General features: G+C 41.0%; 2 protein-coding genes across 2 annotated transcripts in view; one reads left to right on the top strand and one right to left on the bottom strand.

The window, feature by feature from the left end:
* Positions 1–16,503, bottom strand: part of LOC104416669 (TMV resistance protein N-like) — a 32,828-nt gene extending 16,325 nt beyond the window's left edge. Inside the window, exons 1-2 of the mRNA XM_039300031.1 lie at positions 15,947–16,503; positions 12,790–13,248 (exon numbers count right to left, since the gene is read on the bottom strand). Coding sequence (XP_039155965.1) covers positions 12,790–13,248; positions 15,947–16,254 — 767 coding nt within the window. The 5' untranslated portion in view covers positions 16,255–16,503. The remainder of the gene's footprint in view (positions 1–12,789; positions 13,249–15,946) is intronic.
* LOC120286669 lies at positions 6,182–7,339 on the top strand. Its single transcript, XM_039299043.1, has 4 exons — positions 6,182–6,414; positions 6,502–6,625; positions 6,693–6,854; positions 6,933–7,339. Exons 1-4 carry the CDS (start codon positions 6,191–6,193, stop codon positions 7,296–7,298), a joined length of 876 nt encoding a protein of 291 aa, XP_039154977.1. The 5' UTR covers positions 6,182–6,190; the 3' UTR covers positions 7,299–7,339.

Genomic DNA, 16,503 nt, shown 5'->3' with positions numbered 1-16,503 from the left:
GCTTGATCGGATCGATGTTGACAATTTTTAATAATATTTTAATATTTTTGAATTTTTTCTTTTTCTTTTTTTCCTTCTCCTCCTCCTTCCTCTCGCCGGTCGCCGGACCTCGGCAACCATCCAGAGGTGACGGTCGGCGAGGGCAGCCTCGCGATGGGCGGCAAGGCCACCCTCACCAGCCCAACGCAAGGCCACCCTCGCGGCCCAGGCAGCCTTGAGTTGGCCTCACGTCGGGCTGGTGAGATCGAGCCTCATCGAGCGTCAGGCTCAAACCTCGCTCAATCTAGCGAGGGCAAGCCTTGTCACCCAAGCCGTGAGGGTGGCCTCACACCAGGATAGCGAGGCTTGACCGTCGCCGGCAAGGCGACAGCTAGAGGAAGGAGGAGGAGAACGAAAAAGAAAAAAAGAAAAATAAAAATTCAAAAATATTAAAATATTAAAATATTATTAAAAATTGTCTACGTTAGCGCTGATTGTGCCACATCAAATGACCTAGTCAACAAAATCCAGCTACAATTCGCCGGAAAAGGATTGAATTGGCACTTAGTAAAAAAAAGTTTAGGACCAAATTGGCACAAATGAAAAAGGTTTAGGACTTTTTTTAACACTTTTCCCTAGAATTACACGGCCTAGGAGTTCAACTATGTTAGAACCTATTGGAGCATCTAGGGAGATTAGTGCGTCTCAGGTCCAATAGAGGGGAGCAAAAATAACCTTATGTTTGGAACACTGTCTACACCCTCTTCGCAAGGAAATTAAGGACTTTTGAACCTCTTACTATAGCACAGGATACAGTACAACAAGTCAATCGGGAAGAGGTTGCATTTCAAAGATCTGTAAACTTAAGAACTTTTGAAGAAGGATCATAGGATACAGACAAATTAATATGCCTGTAAATGAAGAAGAGGATGCATAGTCAAGAGAGAACAATGTTGTAATGGTAATGCACTGCGAAGGAGAAAAGATCCGCATCCCAAGACATACATGAAGTTTTCCGAGCTTTAGGAATACAGCAGGGCAATGGTCCATAGCCATGGACAAAATTTGGGATATGATCGAACCCTCCCAAATGGCACATCAAGGAAGCTGGGTTAAGCACTTACGTGGTTGTGATGTTTAAATTTCCTGGGTGTTATCCATATTCATTAGAGACACTGGAGCTTGTACTAATTGTGCAAGACCTAATGCATCGCCAGATGAATGGTGGAGACCATTAACAAAGCCTATTGCATTGAGAATGGCAGGTGGGAATCAATGTTTATTTTTAGACGGATCTTTCCTTTCCCGACACTAGATGAGGATGTCATTCTTGGTAATGCATTCTTAATGGGACAAAACGAAAATTGGTCTTTTGTGCAAGACAGCACCACGATTACTATAGCAGGTGTGACTCTTCAAAATCCTTGGTTAAGACACAAATTTGAGGTTTATCCTGTGAAACAATTAGAGTTTTGTGGAGACTGTCCATGTGACAAGCATTTAGAGTGTGAGCTCAGCATGGCAAATAATGGGTGCATAAGCTATTTGGATGCGAAAAATCTTCATTTCCAAATGATTCCTCCTAGTATCAAAATTTGTTCTGCCTAGAACAAGGAAAAATTCGGAGTACGCAACTGCCAGGAACGAAATGGAATAAGTTCCTGCTAAAACTGAAAAGTAACTTTCGTGACGATCGACAATTTCTTTCTTTGTGTGTGTAAAATGTAAGTCAAACTGTGGAGTCTTAATGGTGTAAAAGCCAGATTAGAGCTAAAAGATCCAATTACCATCATTTGAGCAAAAACTGTGAGATGGTAGAGGTATTTGAAAAACAAATTCCTGATCTGTTCTCGAAAGGTTTTATTAGAGATGGTTTTAGTCCGCATTCTAGCCCAACCTTCATGGTCATTAACCATGCAGAGCAGGAACGAGGAATAGCGTGAATTGTTACAGACTATCTTCAGCTTAGCAAACCAACAAAGATAATGACTATAAGATAGCTGCAGCGAGAGATCTCAGACAGAATGCCCTAGGCAATTTTCAGCGGGAAATGGATGATGCCTTCAATTATCTACATAAGTTTTGTGCTGTGTATATACATGATGTAGTGGTCTTAAGCAAAAGCGAAGAGATGCAAATGAATCACTTATAACCACTGACAAATATTTTAAAGAAAGAAGACATGATCCTATGTAAAAGAAGGTAAAATGGATAAAGGAAAAAATTAATTGCTTGCGTAAGGGGCTAGTATTGCAAACCTAAATTTGCGAGATATAATAAACTTTCCTGACAAAGTAGAAGGTAAAAAGTCTAGAGGTACTGTAGATCTGTTAACTAGGCCAGACAATTTAAAATATCTTAGTAGGCTACCCAAGAAAGCTCCAAGTAATCAGGTAGAAGATGATATGTTTGGCAAACAAACGCACTCATGAAGTATAATCCGCTTCAGAAATGGTTATGGGTTTATCAGGTGAACTATCGGGTATATATGGTTTCAATAAAGTTGTGGGAACAAGATCTTGAAAATGAAGACCTTGGAAAGTTTATACCAGATGGCCATAAAATAATCACAAGGAAAATATTCCTGAGAATCATAATCCTATTACTGAAGATTTTGACATTGAATCTGGGGAGAAGTACACTAATGGTGCCAAAAGTTGTGTACGGCGCTCACTTTGGTGCCAAAAGTTTCTGTCAGATCACTTAAGTGCCAAATCGGAGGAAAAACGATCACTTTGGTGCCACCGGCGAGAAATTCCGGCCAAAATAAATACGTGGCCTTTATATTTTTTAAAAAAAAAATCGATGTGGCTTAAGATTGTCCACAGTGGATAGCATAAAACGACGCCGTTGTCCTTTCTTTCGTAAGAAACGACGTCGTTTCTTGCCATCCATCGTGGATTGACATAAGAAACGACGCCGCCTTGCTCCATAGCAAAAACAACGTCGTTGCAGAGGGAGTAAAATAGGGTTCGTATACGGTTCTTCTCGACGCCGGCCGTAGCTTGCTCACCCACCGTCGTTCACCCACCGCCGTTCGCTCGCCCGCCGTCGCTCGCCTGTCGTCGCTCGGCCATTGCTGTAGTTACACCGTCGTTCACGATTGTTCAGGTTTGTCATGTTCTCTACGTGGATCAATTTTGCGAAAATTTAGGGTTCCGAATGGCAAGTTAGGGCAAGGAAGGCAAATTGAGGGCTCGGCTCAGGGGGAAAAGTAGGGGGAAAAGTGGTGGGGATGTCACTTTTATGGGGATGGAATAGAGAAATTGATTCTTTCATCGTTCGTTCGCTTTCTGTTGTGGGGACCGAATAGAAAAACAGGGTACTGAGGGGCTTGACTCAGATGGAAACAGTGGTGGGACCGAATTTGTTTATTTAATTAATTGGACTGCTTTTGTTGGGGACCGAATGTGAATGTGATGAAATTGAAAAATGGGTGGTGGGGACCTCACTTTGTTTATTTAATTCGGTTTCTTTTGTTTCTGTAAATGCACTGAATTTGGGAGATGTTAGTCGCATTTGTTCCTTGACAACAAAACGACAAGAACATGCATGTAAAGTTGCCGATTCTGTCACGTGTTTCCAACAAAACGACAATAACTCTTTTTTCTTTTTTTCCATTGGGTGCAGCATCGACATGGACGCAAATCAGGTAGGCGTCATTGTTTGCTATGGTGGAGAGTTTGTTATTGGCATTGAAGATTGGGAATATAGTGGTGGAAATGAAGGTACTATTTATGTCAATGTTTGGAAGCCATCATATATTGATTTTATGAGGGATTTGGTATATTTTTTACGATGCAAAGTGCAAAAACTACATTACTGTGTTCCTGGGAAAGAATTGAAGGATGGGTTGAGATTTTTTAATGACGATAATGGTATTAAGGATATCATTTACCATTATCTTCACGGTGAAGAAGCTAAGGTATATGTTGAATATTATAGTGAGGGTGAGGATGAGGATGAGGATGAGGATGAGGATGGGGATGAGCAGACCACCACTGAAGGAGGAGAAGTGAGGGATCCTGTTCAAGCGAGTAATGAGGTTGGGGATGAGTTTAGGTTAGATGGAGGGCAAAATGATAGGGAGATAAGTCATATTGATAGAGATGAACAAAGAGGGAGATGTCCTGAAATCTTGGATGAAGACTTCATTGGATTAGAATGGGAAATTGCTTTATCTAGTGAATCGGAAGATGAATGTTTGGTTGTAGTAAATTTCCCAAGTGACGAAGATGATGATGAACTCGCACAGTCAAGAAAAAAGCAAAGGGAATTTCTGAGAAAAAAACTTGCAGCTTCAGCAAGAAGGCCCGAGTCAGTAAATAGGGATGGAGATCCAGCTGAGGGTAATAGAAGTGAAGATGAAGAAAGCTATGGCAATGAAGTTGCTGGTTCGGAAAATGAGCTTGACAATGATGATGAAGAACCTGCTCCTCGAAGAAAAAGTAAGTACCCTTGTTATGATCCGACTGTTGATAAACCTGTTTTGTCGGTGGGCATGAGATTTGATGATGCCAAACAGTTCAAGGAAGCTATTGTAAAGAACTCAATTGGTGAACAGAGGAGCGTTAACTTCATTAGAAACACGAAGGAGTTTGTGAGAGCTAAGTGCTCACAAGCTAATTGTTCGTGGAAACTCTATGCTGCGCTTAGTAAGAATGGGTCATTCCAGATTAGGTCTTTTCAGGAGGAGCATACTTGTCCAATTATCTTTAACAATAAAAGGGTAACAAGTGTGTGGTTATCAAAGCATTTTTTCAATACTATCAAAGCAATGCCCGAGATCAAGAGTCCTCAATTTCAACAGTTAGTGAAGGAGCAAGTGGGGGTTAATGTGTCGAGGAATCAATGTAAGAGAGCTAAGATGATGGTGATGAAGATATTGATAGGTGGGTATAAAGAAGAATATGCGCAGGTATGGGATTACGCTGACGAATGCATGTTTCAAAACCCATCTAGAATGATATATGTAGAGGTTATGGAGAGGCCACTCTCTGATCTTGGGCCTAGATTTGATAGATTTTATGTTTGTTTTGATACATGCAAAAATGGCTTCTTGGCTGGTTGTAGAAGAGTTATAGGATTAGATGGATGCTTTCGAAAGGGTTTATGTAAGGAAGAGTTGTTGGCTGCTGTGGAGAGAGATGCCAATAATCAAATATTCTCGATAGCGTGGCAGTGGTAAAGATAGAGAACAAGGATATTTGGTCCTGGTTCCTAAAAATTTAATGGCTGACCTTGAGATAACCGATGGGGAGGATGGGCATTCATGAGCGACCAACAAAGGTAATTTCATTGTCAATTATAATATATTCCCTTTTAAAAATTTTCACTTGCATATTTTTCTTGACTTGTATTTATTGGTTTGAATTTTTGTAGGGACTTATTCCCCGCATTGGCTGAATTGATGCCACATGCCGAGCATAGAATGTGCGCGAGGCACATATATGCAAACTGGTCAAGGAACTTCAAAGGAGAAAGGCTACGAAGCGATTCGCGGATAGCAAAGAGTACGAATATGGCTGATTTCAGATTAGCCAAACAAGGATTGTTGCAGTTGACAAAGGACGGTTTTGATGCACTATTCCATACAGAAGCTAAGCACTGGTGTCGAGCCTTCTTCAGCGAAGATTTCAAATGCGATATCATTGATAACAACCTCAGTGAAGCTTTCAATGGTAGAATTTTAGAGGCCAGGTGCAAACCAATCATCAGCATGCTTGATGATATTCGAGTTATGGTTATGACTAGACTGCATAGGCAAAGAGATGAGGCTACAAAATGGAGTAGAGACTGTGGCCCTAGGATTGTGAAGAGATTGGATGCAAATATTGCTGCTAGTAGGTTCTGCCATCCAGTTTGGAATGGAGATAATGGATATGAGATTATTCAAAATCAGGATAAGTATGTTGTCAACCTGGATAGAAGAAAGTGTTCATGCCGAGCTCGGCAACCGAATGGAATTCCCCGTGTCCATGCCATTTGTGCTATTCGAGATGAAGCAAGAAAACCCATATGATTACCTACATGATTGGTACAAAAAAAAACTCATACCTTGCTTCATACCAATTCATGATGCAGCCTATCAGAAGCAGCAAATTTTGGGAGCCAACAAATCATGAAAGTCCTCTACCTTTACCGCTGAAGAAGCAAATAGGAAGGCCAAAAAGAGACGAAGAATGCAGCAGAAGAGGCATCAAGTCAAAGGATGAGTAGGACTGGATCAAAGATGAAATGCTCCTATTGCAGCAAGGAAGGGCACAATAAGAAAGGTTGTGAGCTGAAAAAGCAGCATCAACAACAAGATGTAATGGATGATTCAGTGCCAGGGACAGGACCTACTGAAGAAACTCTTGTTGGGCCTATTGAAGGGAGGACAGAAGGCCCTGCTGTAATTCCTACTGAAGGGCAAACAGAAAGCCATGTTGTAAGGTAAGTATCCTCTTGGTCTTAGTAACTTTACAGTACTTATTCGATAGTACCGGTGGTCATAATCCTAATATAGTCCATTGTTGTAAGGCCTACTAAAGGGCCAAAAAAAGGCCCTGTTGTAGGCTCAAGTGCAGGGATAGGGACTAGAATGGGCAAGACAGCAACAACAACAACTGAGTCCACTGTTGAGCAAACAAGAAAAAAATATCCTGTAAGTTGTACATTGCTGTGTTTGGTTTTTTATAGGCTAAAATTTACATTTGTTATGTGTTTATCAGGTCAGAAGACGAGCAACTGCACAAGTTGCAGAGGTTGCTACAAGGATTATTGCTGCTGAAAATGATGCACCACAACGAACAAGAGGGGCTCTTGGGAAAAGATTAAGGCAATATGGTTATGGGATTTACACAGATGAACGTACTGGAATGACCATTTTGAATGTAAGATTTATAGGCCTCATGCATTTAATTTGTTATATTTCAATTCATCTGGTTGACAATATCACTATGTTTTTGTAGCCTGGGAGAACTTCGGAGGTACTTCTCTCTCAAGGTGGGCCAACTCAAGAATCAAGGGCGCAGCCAAAGAAGAGTGCTCCAAAGAAGAAGAAGACATCGGGTACAGCTGCGAAACAACCATCCAAAAAGAACCCAGCACCAGTTCCATCTCAACCAACGATTGGGAGCAGTAGTGATGATATGGACCAACACATGACACGTGGTAGAACAAAAATAGCCGCCGTCAAAAACAAGGACAAGGAAAATGAGGTGATAGAAAGCCCAACTAAAGAACCTGCACGACTAGTTCGAAAGAGTGCTCGGATTATGAATCAATTCAAAGCTCCAAGAGGAAAAGGAGATGAAGGTGTTGTCAATATTGACTGATGGGAGGGAGGGTGCTGGACATGGTCTCTTTTTATGTGATGTTGGACATGATTTTTCATGTGATGCTGGACATGGTCTTTTTCTTGTTATCTTCTTTTTTTAGGAGTGTGCTGGATTGATGGTAGTTGTTGCCTGCAATGCCATTGTTTTTTTTTTTTAAGAGAGTGTTGAACTCTCGATGCTTGGGAGTGAAGTTAGACATGCTTTTCTTTTCTTTTGTAAACAATCAATCAATGTTAATGGCAAGTACTGGAATGACTATTCATTTTTCCTTGTGTTGGTTTCGGCTAGAATGCTAGCAAGTCAGTTATGCTACTGTTGTTGTATATTTTATTTTTGTTGTTACTGCAATGTTGCTGTTGCTGCACTGTTGCTGTTGCTGCACTGTTGTTGTCAGCATTGTTGGTTAAAGTTGTGGATTATAATGAAATTTGTTGCTGTCAGCATTGCTGCACTGTTACTGTGCTGCACTGTTGCTGATTATATGTGTTGCATCTGGGCTGGTGTAAGAAGATGCACCAGCAACTCAACTGGTGCATCAACTGGTGCAAGAACAAGGTGCAAGAACAATGTGCATTTGGAATGTGACGTTTGGCACTAACATGTTCTTTTTTAAAAAACTTGTGCAACGTAAGTGATCACTTTGTAATCGCGACTAGCACTTAAATGATCACTTTCATAAAAACTTGGCACTTAAATGATCACTTTCATAAAAACTCGGTACTCAAGTGATCATTATTTACAACTTATGACACTGAAATGGTCAATCGTGAATTTGCCACCATCCTTTAATTTCGGCCATGGTTTACAGTTGCAGCAAACCAGCAAACTAGCAAACCAGCAAACCAGCAAACCAGCGAACTATTACCAAATAAAAATGCAGCAAACCATCATCAAATAAAAAATGCAGCAAACCATCACCAAATAAAAAAATGCAGCAAACCATCATCAAATAAAAATGCAGCAAACCATTACCAAAAGCTTTCAATGCAGCAAACCATTATCTAATAAAAATGCAGCAAACATTACAAAAAGCTTTCAATGCAGCAAACCATTACCAAACAGAAAAATGCAGCAAACCATTACTAAAAGCTTTCAATGCAGCAAAGCATTACCAAATAAAAATGCAGCAAACCATTATATTTGAAGCAAAACTAACCAAAACAAACATTGACAATACACAACTAAACAACAAAACTTTTAAGTGCTCACAACTAATGCATTCCAAGTCCAACCTTGCATTTCTACCCATAGATTACAACAACAAAACATTCTGCTCCATACAATAATTGCAGCAAACCAACATTTTACTTATAAACAATCCAATACAAGTGCATATTCCACGTTTTCGACTATGGTAGACATACAAACTTCTTCTCATTACTCACTTTACATTTGAATAAACTACCCAAGAGAATAAGAACACAATCAACGCTCGATAAAAGTTTCTTTCGATTTTCAGCCTTGAAACCTCCTCTTCAAATGGTCCACCAAAGATGTTAAACCCTTCATTTGAGCTTGCATTGAGTCGACATCCTCCAACTCGTCCATTAACATAGGTGAAGGTTGATTTCGGCCTTCAAGTAACTCCAATATCACCTCTGTCGCTCGATCAGAGAATTTTCTATCAATCCATTTGAAATATTGGCACTTCGAGCCTTCTCTATATTTGCCGCACCCATGGAATCTTCTCCCGGGATTCAACCGAGTCCAAGATGTTCTTCTCGGACTCGGTAACCCACAATAACAGTAATACTCACCATCTACTTCACTTTTCTTATAGGAATGTGAGCCGCTGCTGAAGCTTTTGTCCTCCATTTGCAAGAGCGAGCTGATAACTTTGGGAGAAAATCGAAGTATGTACTCGAAATGATCGAATTGGGGATTTAGGGTTTTCAACTTCCGGTTCTAATCGAAATTGGGGATTTAGGGTTTCTTATTTGGGGAAAACGGTAAACGGCATCGTTTTGTTTTTTTTGTATGCTGATTGTATTCTCCGGCGATCCACGTCGGCGTCAAAAATTAATAAAAAACTGCCACGTCGGATTTCCGGCCAACCAAATCGGCGATGGCACCAAAGTGATCATTTTTCAAAATTTTTGGCACTTAAGTGATCCGACGGAAACTTTTGGCACCAAAGTGAGCGCCGTACACAACTTTTGGCACCATTAGTGTACTTCTCCCTTGAATCTGGTGATAAAAAACTCGAAAATAAAAAATTTGAATGTGTTAAATTTTGATGTCTACAGATTGATTCCAACGATCACAGCCTTCAAGGGAAGGGTACTAAAATCTATGTAGAGTTCCTAGGTAGACTTAAGAAAAAGATTTCCAGCAACTTCAATGGTTCATAAAAGATCCTGCTTCACACATAAAGATTCTAGAAGTTGAGTTAAAATGTTACAAAACAATCAGGGAAGAGTTCCTTGAATAATGGAAAGTCAAGGTATGTATTCTCTAAAGCCCTACTACCTGGAGATTTGACTTTAATAAAGAAATATAATAGACTCGAGAGACACTTTTCTTTAGAGGAACTCTGTGTTCTAAATCCGTATCTCCATTGGGAAGGACAAGGATGACTAAGCTAGAAACTTCACACAAGCGTAGCGGAAACTGGACTCGCACTTGTAGAAACAGGGTTTGCAGACGCGATCAACATTGACAGAGGGTATCTACACCTTGTCAGTAAACTCCATCCGTTAGTAAAACATGCTTTAAGCTGCTTAGGATGTGGTCCTAGATATGCTACAGTGATATGTTACCAGCCCGATGAATGGAACTAGATGAAAGGAGAGAGTATTCCTGACAGATCTGGGACATTCAACAATTGGCAGAACCAAACAAAACCCAGAGAAACAATTTTACCAAAATAAAAAAACAAAACCCAGAGAAACAAAGAAAAGTAGGGGCACATATTAATTTTATTACGAAAGCCACTCAAATCGAATTCTTTAAAGCTGTCCTAGAGCATGTAAGAGGTAACAAACAAAAGTATTATCTGCGTGGTGATGGAAGAATTTTCATCATCATTCTCAAGGGTTATATGAGCTATAAATAAAAAGAAGTCCAAGAGAGAAATTGAGAGAGAGTAATCGATCTGCCTACTAAGTTTCTGGCTTAGTGCACAGAGCTTATGTTTCAGGGCTGATGTTTTTGAAGTCTGGAAGGTCTCCAAAACTCAAGATCAGCCACTGGAAGAGAAAAAGGAATGAGTTAATCATGCCCAACTTAGAAGAAAAGGCCCAAGGCCAGCCTTCAGATGGAGTGGTTACTACGTCAGCAGCAAAAGGCACGAAAAACTAATTTTCTCAGAAGAAGAGAAAATGCATGGATTAGAAGTGTACCGATGAGACGGAAAAGATTCAAAGGGAAAAAACGGTCCAAAACCAATAGAAAGGAATTTTGCACGATCAAGAATTTACAAAAAAGATCTTGCGTCATTGAAACCTGTTAAGCAAAGGCAGAAAAGATAATCCCCATTGGTTAGACAGGGTATAACCTCTTGTACAGGCGTAGGCAGCTCACTTTTGTTTTTGTCCGCTAGTAAATGTTGAAGTAAGCTGGCAACATCCTACAGGCATTAGCTTTTGTATGTACATTAGCTGATCCCTTCTCACTTGAAAGGAGAGGGGATATCAAGAGAAAGCTTTCTTTGCAAGTCTTACTCTGTAAGTGATTTTAGTCTGGGTCTGTGAGTGAAAGTGCTAGCTCAAAACTTCAATAAGAAGCAGAGGCATGCTAGCAGTACAAAAGACCCTCCGACTAAGAGTAACGGGGGCGGAACATGGGAGCGCAAGCTCCGTCGACTAACTTCTTGGCCGAATTGGAAAGCTGAAGTCTAGAAAATATGATTCTATAGAGTTTTAAGTTAATCTTTCTCTTAAGAGGATATAGTCTGTTATCTAGTACTACAGAATCCTTATAATTGGTCCAAGAATGAGGGTGCTAATCGCATGACTCTTGCATGAGTGATAGCCTGATCAAGAGTGCCAAATGTAAGCTAATACCAAGCAAAGCTAGATCACATTCTAAAATGATCTATATTTCCAATTAGGAGTAGCTTATCTATGGTTTATTGGTATTTTTTATATACAGATTGATATCATGGTTTGTATTGACAATAACTTGCATTATCTAATTTCAAAGTAAATGGATATTTGTTTGGTCATGAGTTATATATAATAATAGATGCTAGTTAAAAAAGTTGATTTCAAGATATTTTATTTTTTTCTAATTTTTCGAATTTTCAAATTATTAGAATTTAAGCTTTAAAATTAAGTTGATAAATTTACTATCATGATTTTTTTTTGTAAACAAATATATATTTGTTAAAGTCACTGAAATGAAAATTGGCGAAATATATGTTACATGGCACAACTATGCCATGTGGCAATGACAGAGCAAAGTCAGCTTTCACGTTGTCGGGCACAGAAGGGTTCTTTTAGCCTCAGCTAAAACTATATATAGTAGACATAATTAATAGACATAGATTACTACACGTGATTTTGATTATTTATGTACAGTATTTGATACCGAAGAAACTTACATATTTGAATACTGTGCAACTTTACTTTAACTAATATCTTAATTTGTAGGTTCAAAATTTCGGATTTTGTGGATTTTCTTCTATACTTTCTATAATTTGATTTAAACAAAAAGTGCCAGGGCTCAAAACTCAAACCCTAATCTCCTCACCTCTCTCTCTCTCTCTCTCTCTCTCTCTCTCTCTGGGCTTCCCTACGCCTTTGCCACTGCCTCGTGGCCGCCGTCATCGCGTTCCTCTGGCTGTCATGTCCCTGCCACCATGATGTGCCCGTCACCATCGCCTGTCCTAGCGGTTGCTGCGCCCTCTTTCTATGTTTTTGTCCCTCTGTCACAGAAGACCGGAAAATCTCATCCATATTAGCCAGCCTCAGCGACCATCGCCCGAGGCTAGGAACAGACGGTTTGGGCTTGCAACCCCAGGTCCGCAATTGCGAGCCTAGATTCGTGGCCTAAAGTCGCTGGACACAGAGAGATGGAGAGGGACTGAGGGGACGCGGCTAGGGCGACGCGGGGACGTGAACAATCGGCCGCGTGTCGATGATCAACGGAGGCTCGGAGAGGACGAATGGCTCGGATATGGCGCTCTGTTTCGTGTTCTGCATAAGTGTTCTCTGTGATGCGTGAATGTCTGGTGAGGGTGCCTTCTTGTACGAGAAAGATGGGGCAAATTACTTTTAAAGTTTTGTGTTCTACATAAGTGTTCTCTGTGATGCGTGAATGTCTGATGAGGGTGCGTTCTTGTACGAGAGAGATGGGGCAAATTACTCCTAAAGTTTTGTGTTCTGTATAAGTATTCTCTGTGATGCGTGAATGTCTGGTGAGGGTGCGTTCTTGTACGAGAGAGATGGGGCAAATTACTCCTAACTTTATAGGATCCCAAGCCTTAGAGAAGATCAAGTATCAAAAGAAATTCACTAATTGAAGTAGTAGAAGAGTTGTTACGTACGCATTTTCAGGAACAAGCTGTCCAGACAAGCTTCCAGCGTCATAAAGAGCTTGCTTCCATTTCTTCACCTTCTCTGGATCCTTCTCAAACTTGACCTCATGCTTAGCCAAAGCTTGTGCATAACTCTGGTCATCTCTTGGTGTTCTCACTTCTCTAGGTTCCACTTTGTAAAATACCGGAAAGACTATGAGGTCTCTTTGCTTCTTACACTCCATGATTTTTGCTAGCTCATCCAAACACCACGTAGATGAGGCGTAATTTTCAGAGAAAACTACTATGGCGATTCGTGAATCCTCGATTGCCTCCATAAGTGCAGCTGAAAGTTGCTCTCCCTTCTTCAGTTCTTCATTGTCAAAGTAAGTGTTCATTCCTCTCTGGTCTAGAGCTGTGTACAGATGACCGACAAAGTTGTTGCGGACATCCGTGCCTCTAAAACTTAGGAAGACATCATAATTCCTTCTGCACTTCAAAGAAGAAGAAGTCATTAGAATCACGAAACGGAAGTGGTTAACAATGAGCAATGAGTTGCCAAAGATTTGGTACTTTGTTAGCGGTAGTTTGTTCACCCTTTGATTTTCTCTATAGACTGTTAATTCCCAGGTGCATTGCTGCCTTTTGGCGTGGGTCAACAAGGAATATTTTTTTCGACCAAAAAAACAAAACAAAGAATATTTTAATATGGGATTATACCGTGCGTTTCGCCCACAAGAAGTGTTGACAATCTGCACGATAAACTTTTCTTAATGGAAGACCACATTTCTCATCTTAGTTAGATGTGTCTTCGCCGCACATCTTTGGTTAATGTTAAATTTACTGTTAATTGAATTGTTAATAAAATTGACTATTCAACATTGGATAAATTTTTTAACAAATAAAAATAGGATAAATTTCTCTGACCATACTGTCATAGTATCCTAATTAAAGGCCAATTTTCTGATTGATTGATTTGCTTCGGGGAAGCCTCCATTTTTCTTAGTGTTGATCTCATTGAAAGGTACTTCGCTGAGGTTGCATGACAAATTCGTGAGTGATGATCGATGTACCTCTAGATTAGTTGACCGGATTATAATTAATTAATTTCTTGTCATTAAAAAGGTGCTGTGAGATCTGTGATAGCACCATTTGCACCAATCTTTGTCAAATTTGAAGCGAAAGTGGTCCGTGAGTGGTATTAAACTGTGTTATACTCTAGAAATGATTGTAAAAGCAACTTGGAATTTTAATTTGGACTGAACTTTACACACGAACCATAGATAATAAAAACCTTATTGCCCGTGACTTGAAGTCTAACTACAAGATAGGCCATACATTACTTATTCTCAATAAATATCTCAAATTGAACAAAAAAATGCATATCCAGCTACATGTTGAAGTTATGAATTTTTTTGTTAAAAAAAAAAAGGTTATCAGGTCCAAGCTCCAAAATTAGTGAGGACATCAATTGCTAGAGCATGCAAGTCGTTCCATCATTACACAAGGAAGTAAAATTAGAGACAATGTGAATGTGGAGTATAACTCTTCAAGCTCATAACCGAAAACATGAGGGAAAAGTGCCAAAAAAGTCCTAAACCTTTTTTTGGTGCCGATTTAGTCCTAAACCTTTTTACGTTGTGCCAATTCAGTCATTTCCGGCCAATTTTGACCGGATTTTCGACTGGATTGATCGACAGCGACGTGGCCGATCGGCGCTGATGTGTACAATTTTAATAATATTTTAATAATTTTTAATATTTTTTTAAATTTTTCTCTTTTTATTTTTATTCTTTTCTTTTTTCTGCTCATCTTCTTCTCCTGCCGGTCGCCGGAGCTCGACGACCGCCGAGGCGACGACCGGGCGAGGCTGACTCGACCTCGCCGGCCACCTCGCCCGCCCGGCGCGAGGCCGCCCTTGAGGCCTGGGCGGCGAGGCTCGCCCTCGCCGGATCCGGCAAGGGTCGAGCTTCGCCCACGGCCGGCGAGGGCGAGCCCCGCCAACTCCTCCTCGCGCGAATCTGGCGAGGTCGAGCCTCGCCGGCCATGGGCGAGGGCGAGCCCCGCCAGCTCCTCCGCGCCGCATCTCGGCGAGGTCGAGCCTCGCCGGCCGTGGGCGAGGCTCGACCCTTGCCGATCCGGGTGGTGGCCGGGCGAGGTCTCGACCTCGCCGGGCGCCAGCTCTGCCGCCGCCGAGCTCCGGCGACCGGGCCGGAGGAAGAAGATGAGCAGAAAAAAAAAAAAAGAAGAAAAAAATAATAAAAATAATAAATAATAAATAATTCCAAAAATATTAAAATACTATTAAAAGTTGTACACGTTAGCGCCGATCAGGCCACGTCAGCCGACCGGTGTCCAGTCAGCAAAATCCGGCCAAAATTGGCCGGAAATGACTAAATTAGCACAATATAAAAAGGTTTAGGACTAAATCGGCACCAAAAAAATGTTTAGGACTAAATCGGCACAAAGCTAAAAGCTTTAGGACTTTTTTTGGCACTTTTCCCAAAACATGATGTCGTAAAATATAAATGTCATTCAATATGACTTTTATTGTGTCGAACGTCCATTTGCTAGTGTTTAAAGTATTGCAAATTTCACTTCCATGGTCAAGTGGGTGGAACGACGGATCTCGGCCGAGATCTTCTCATCTCAATGTAACAACTGTCTTTTGTACGGTATGGTACAGCATTGCAACTTCAAAGTCTCCCTTTTTTAGGTGGTATGGGGTGGTGGGTTACATCTCTTTCCTTTCTTTTACATGTATTATTCTCTATTTGATATCTTCATCAACATTCTTTGTTTAGCTATTTTTCTTGGTCTTATTGACAAATCACTTCAGTAATGTCTGAGCCAATCTTCAACTGACATTCAATGAAGCAAACTCTACTCCCATGTTATTAACCAGGCTTTTAGATCCCGCAAAAAAGGGTAATTTGTTTCATAGATTTGACCGTGTGTGGACGAATAAATCTCAACCATTTTTTAAGCTTCACATAGGCCAATTTCATCGTAGAGTTAACTTGGCAAGTGAATAGACAGTATATTGCAATCAACAAATTCATGTAGAATTAGCCTAAGAAGACAGTGACGATCCGATCCATAACCCACGACTGCCACAGGAAACAATCGAAATCGCGCGATGAGCATAACAAGTTCATCCGATACTAAGAAGAAGGTCGCAGCATACCTGCACTGAGAGACATCGTAGATCTGCCCCCTGTTGGCCATCAAGAGAGACTTCTTGGGGTCGGTGCCGTCGTACTGCTTGAGCTCGTCCTCGGAGGTCTCGACAAGCTGAACAGGAGGAGGGAGAGGCTGCATCTGCTCCTGGTAGTCCCTCGGCCTCTGGTGGCGGTCGTATAACGACCCGAAGAGGCCGGACACGACATAGTAGACGGTGAGCCCGAGGGCAAGGACGGTGAAGAAAGTCGCCGGGGACAGGCCCGTGAAGGCGACGATGGATTCTTTGAGGGTCTCCCACAGTTGCAGAGCCATCGCCAAAGTGCTTTGGAAGAGAGAGAGAGAGAGAGAGAGAGAGAGAGAGAGAAGAAAAATTCTAGTGTCGTCGATTCGGAGGCCGCGGGTTTGGTCCGAAATTTGGTGCGCAAGCAAAGACAGGCAAATGTTTTCATTTATGCAAATGGAATAACGCTTTGAAACTCGTTATTCCATTTTCCATAGTGATCCTGCTGATCTAAAATCACCCTTTTCAACAGCTATTTACCTATTCAAAGTCTCTAACGC

Source organism: Eucalyptus grandis, chromosome 8 (genome assembly GCF_016545825.1).
Source record: "Eucalyptus grandis isolate ANBG69807.140 chromosome 8, ASM1654582v1, whole genome shotgun sequence".
NCBI lineage: Eukaryota > Viridiplantae > Streptophyta > Magnoliopsida > Myrtales > Myrtaceae > Eucalyptus > Eucalyptus grandis.
This window is presented reverse-complemented; position numbering and strand designations above follow the sequence as displayed.

What these genes read in the sequence shown, in the direction of transcription:
- LOC120286669 (XM_039299043.1), top strand. Translation starts at nt 6,191, where the DNA reads ATGAGTAGGACTGGATCAAAGATGAAATGCTCCTATTGCAGCAAGGAA. An exon ending in ACAGAAAGCCATGTTGTAAG is followed by an intron (nt 6,415 to 6,501) that starts GTAAGTATCCTC and finishes CATTGTTGTAAG; the next exon opens with GCCTACTAAAGGGCCAAAAA. An exon ending in AAACAAGAAAAAAATATCCT is followed by an intron (nt 6,626 to 6,692) that starts GTAAGTTGTACA and finishes TGTGTTTATCAG; the next exon opens with GTCAGAAGACGAGCAACTGC.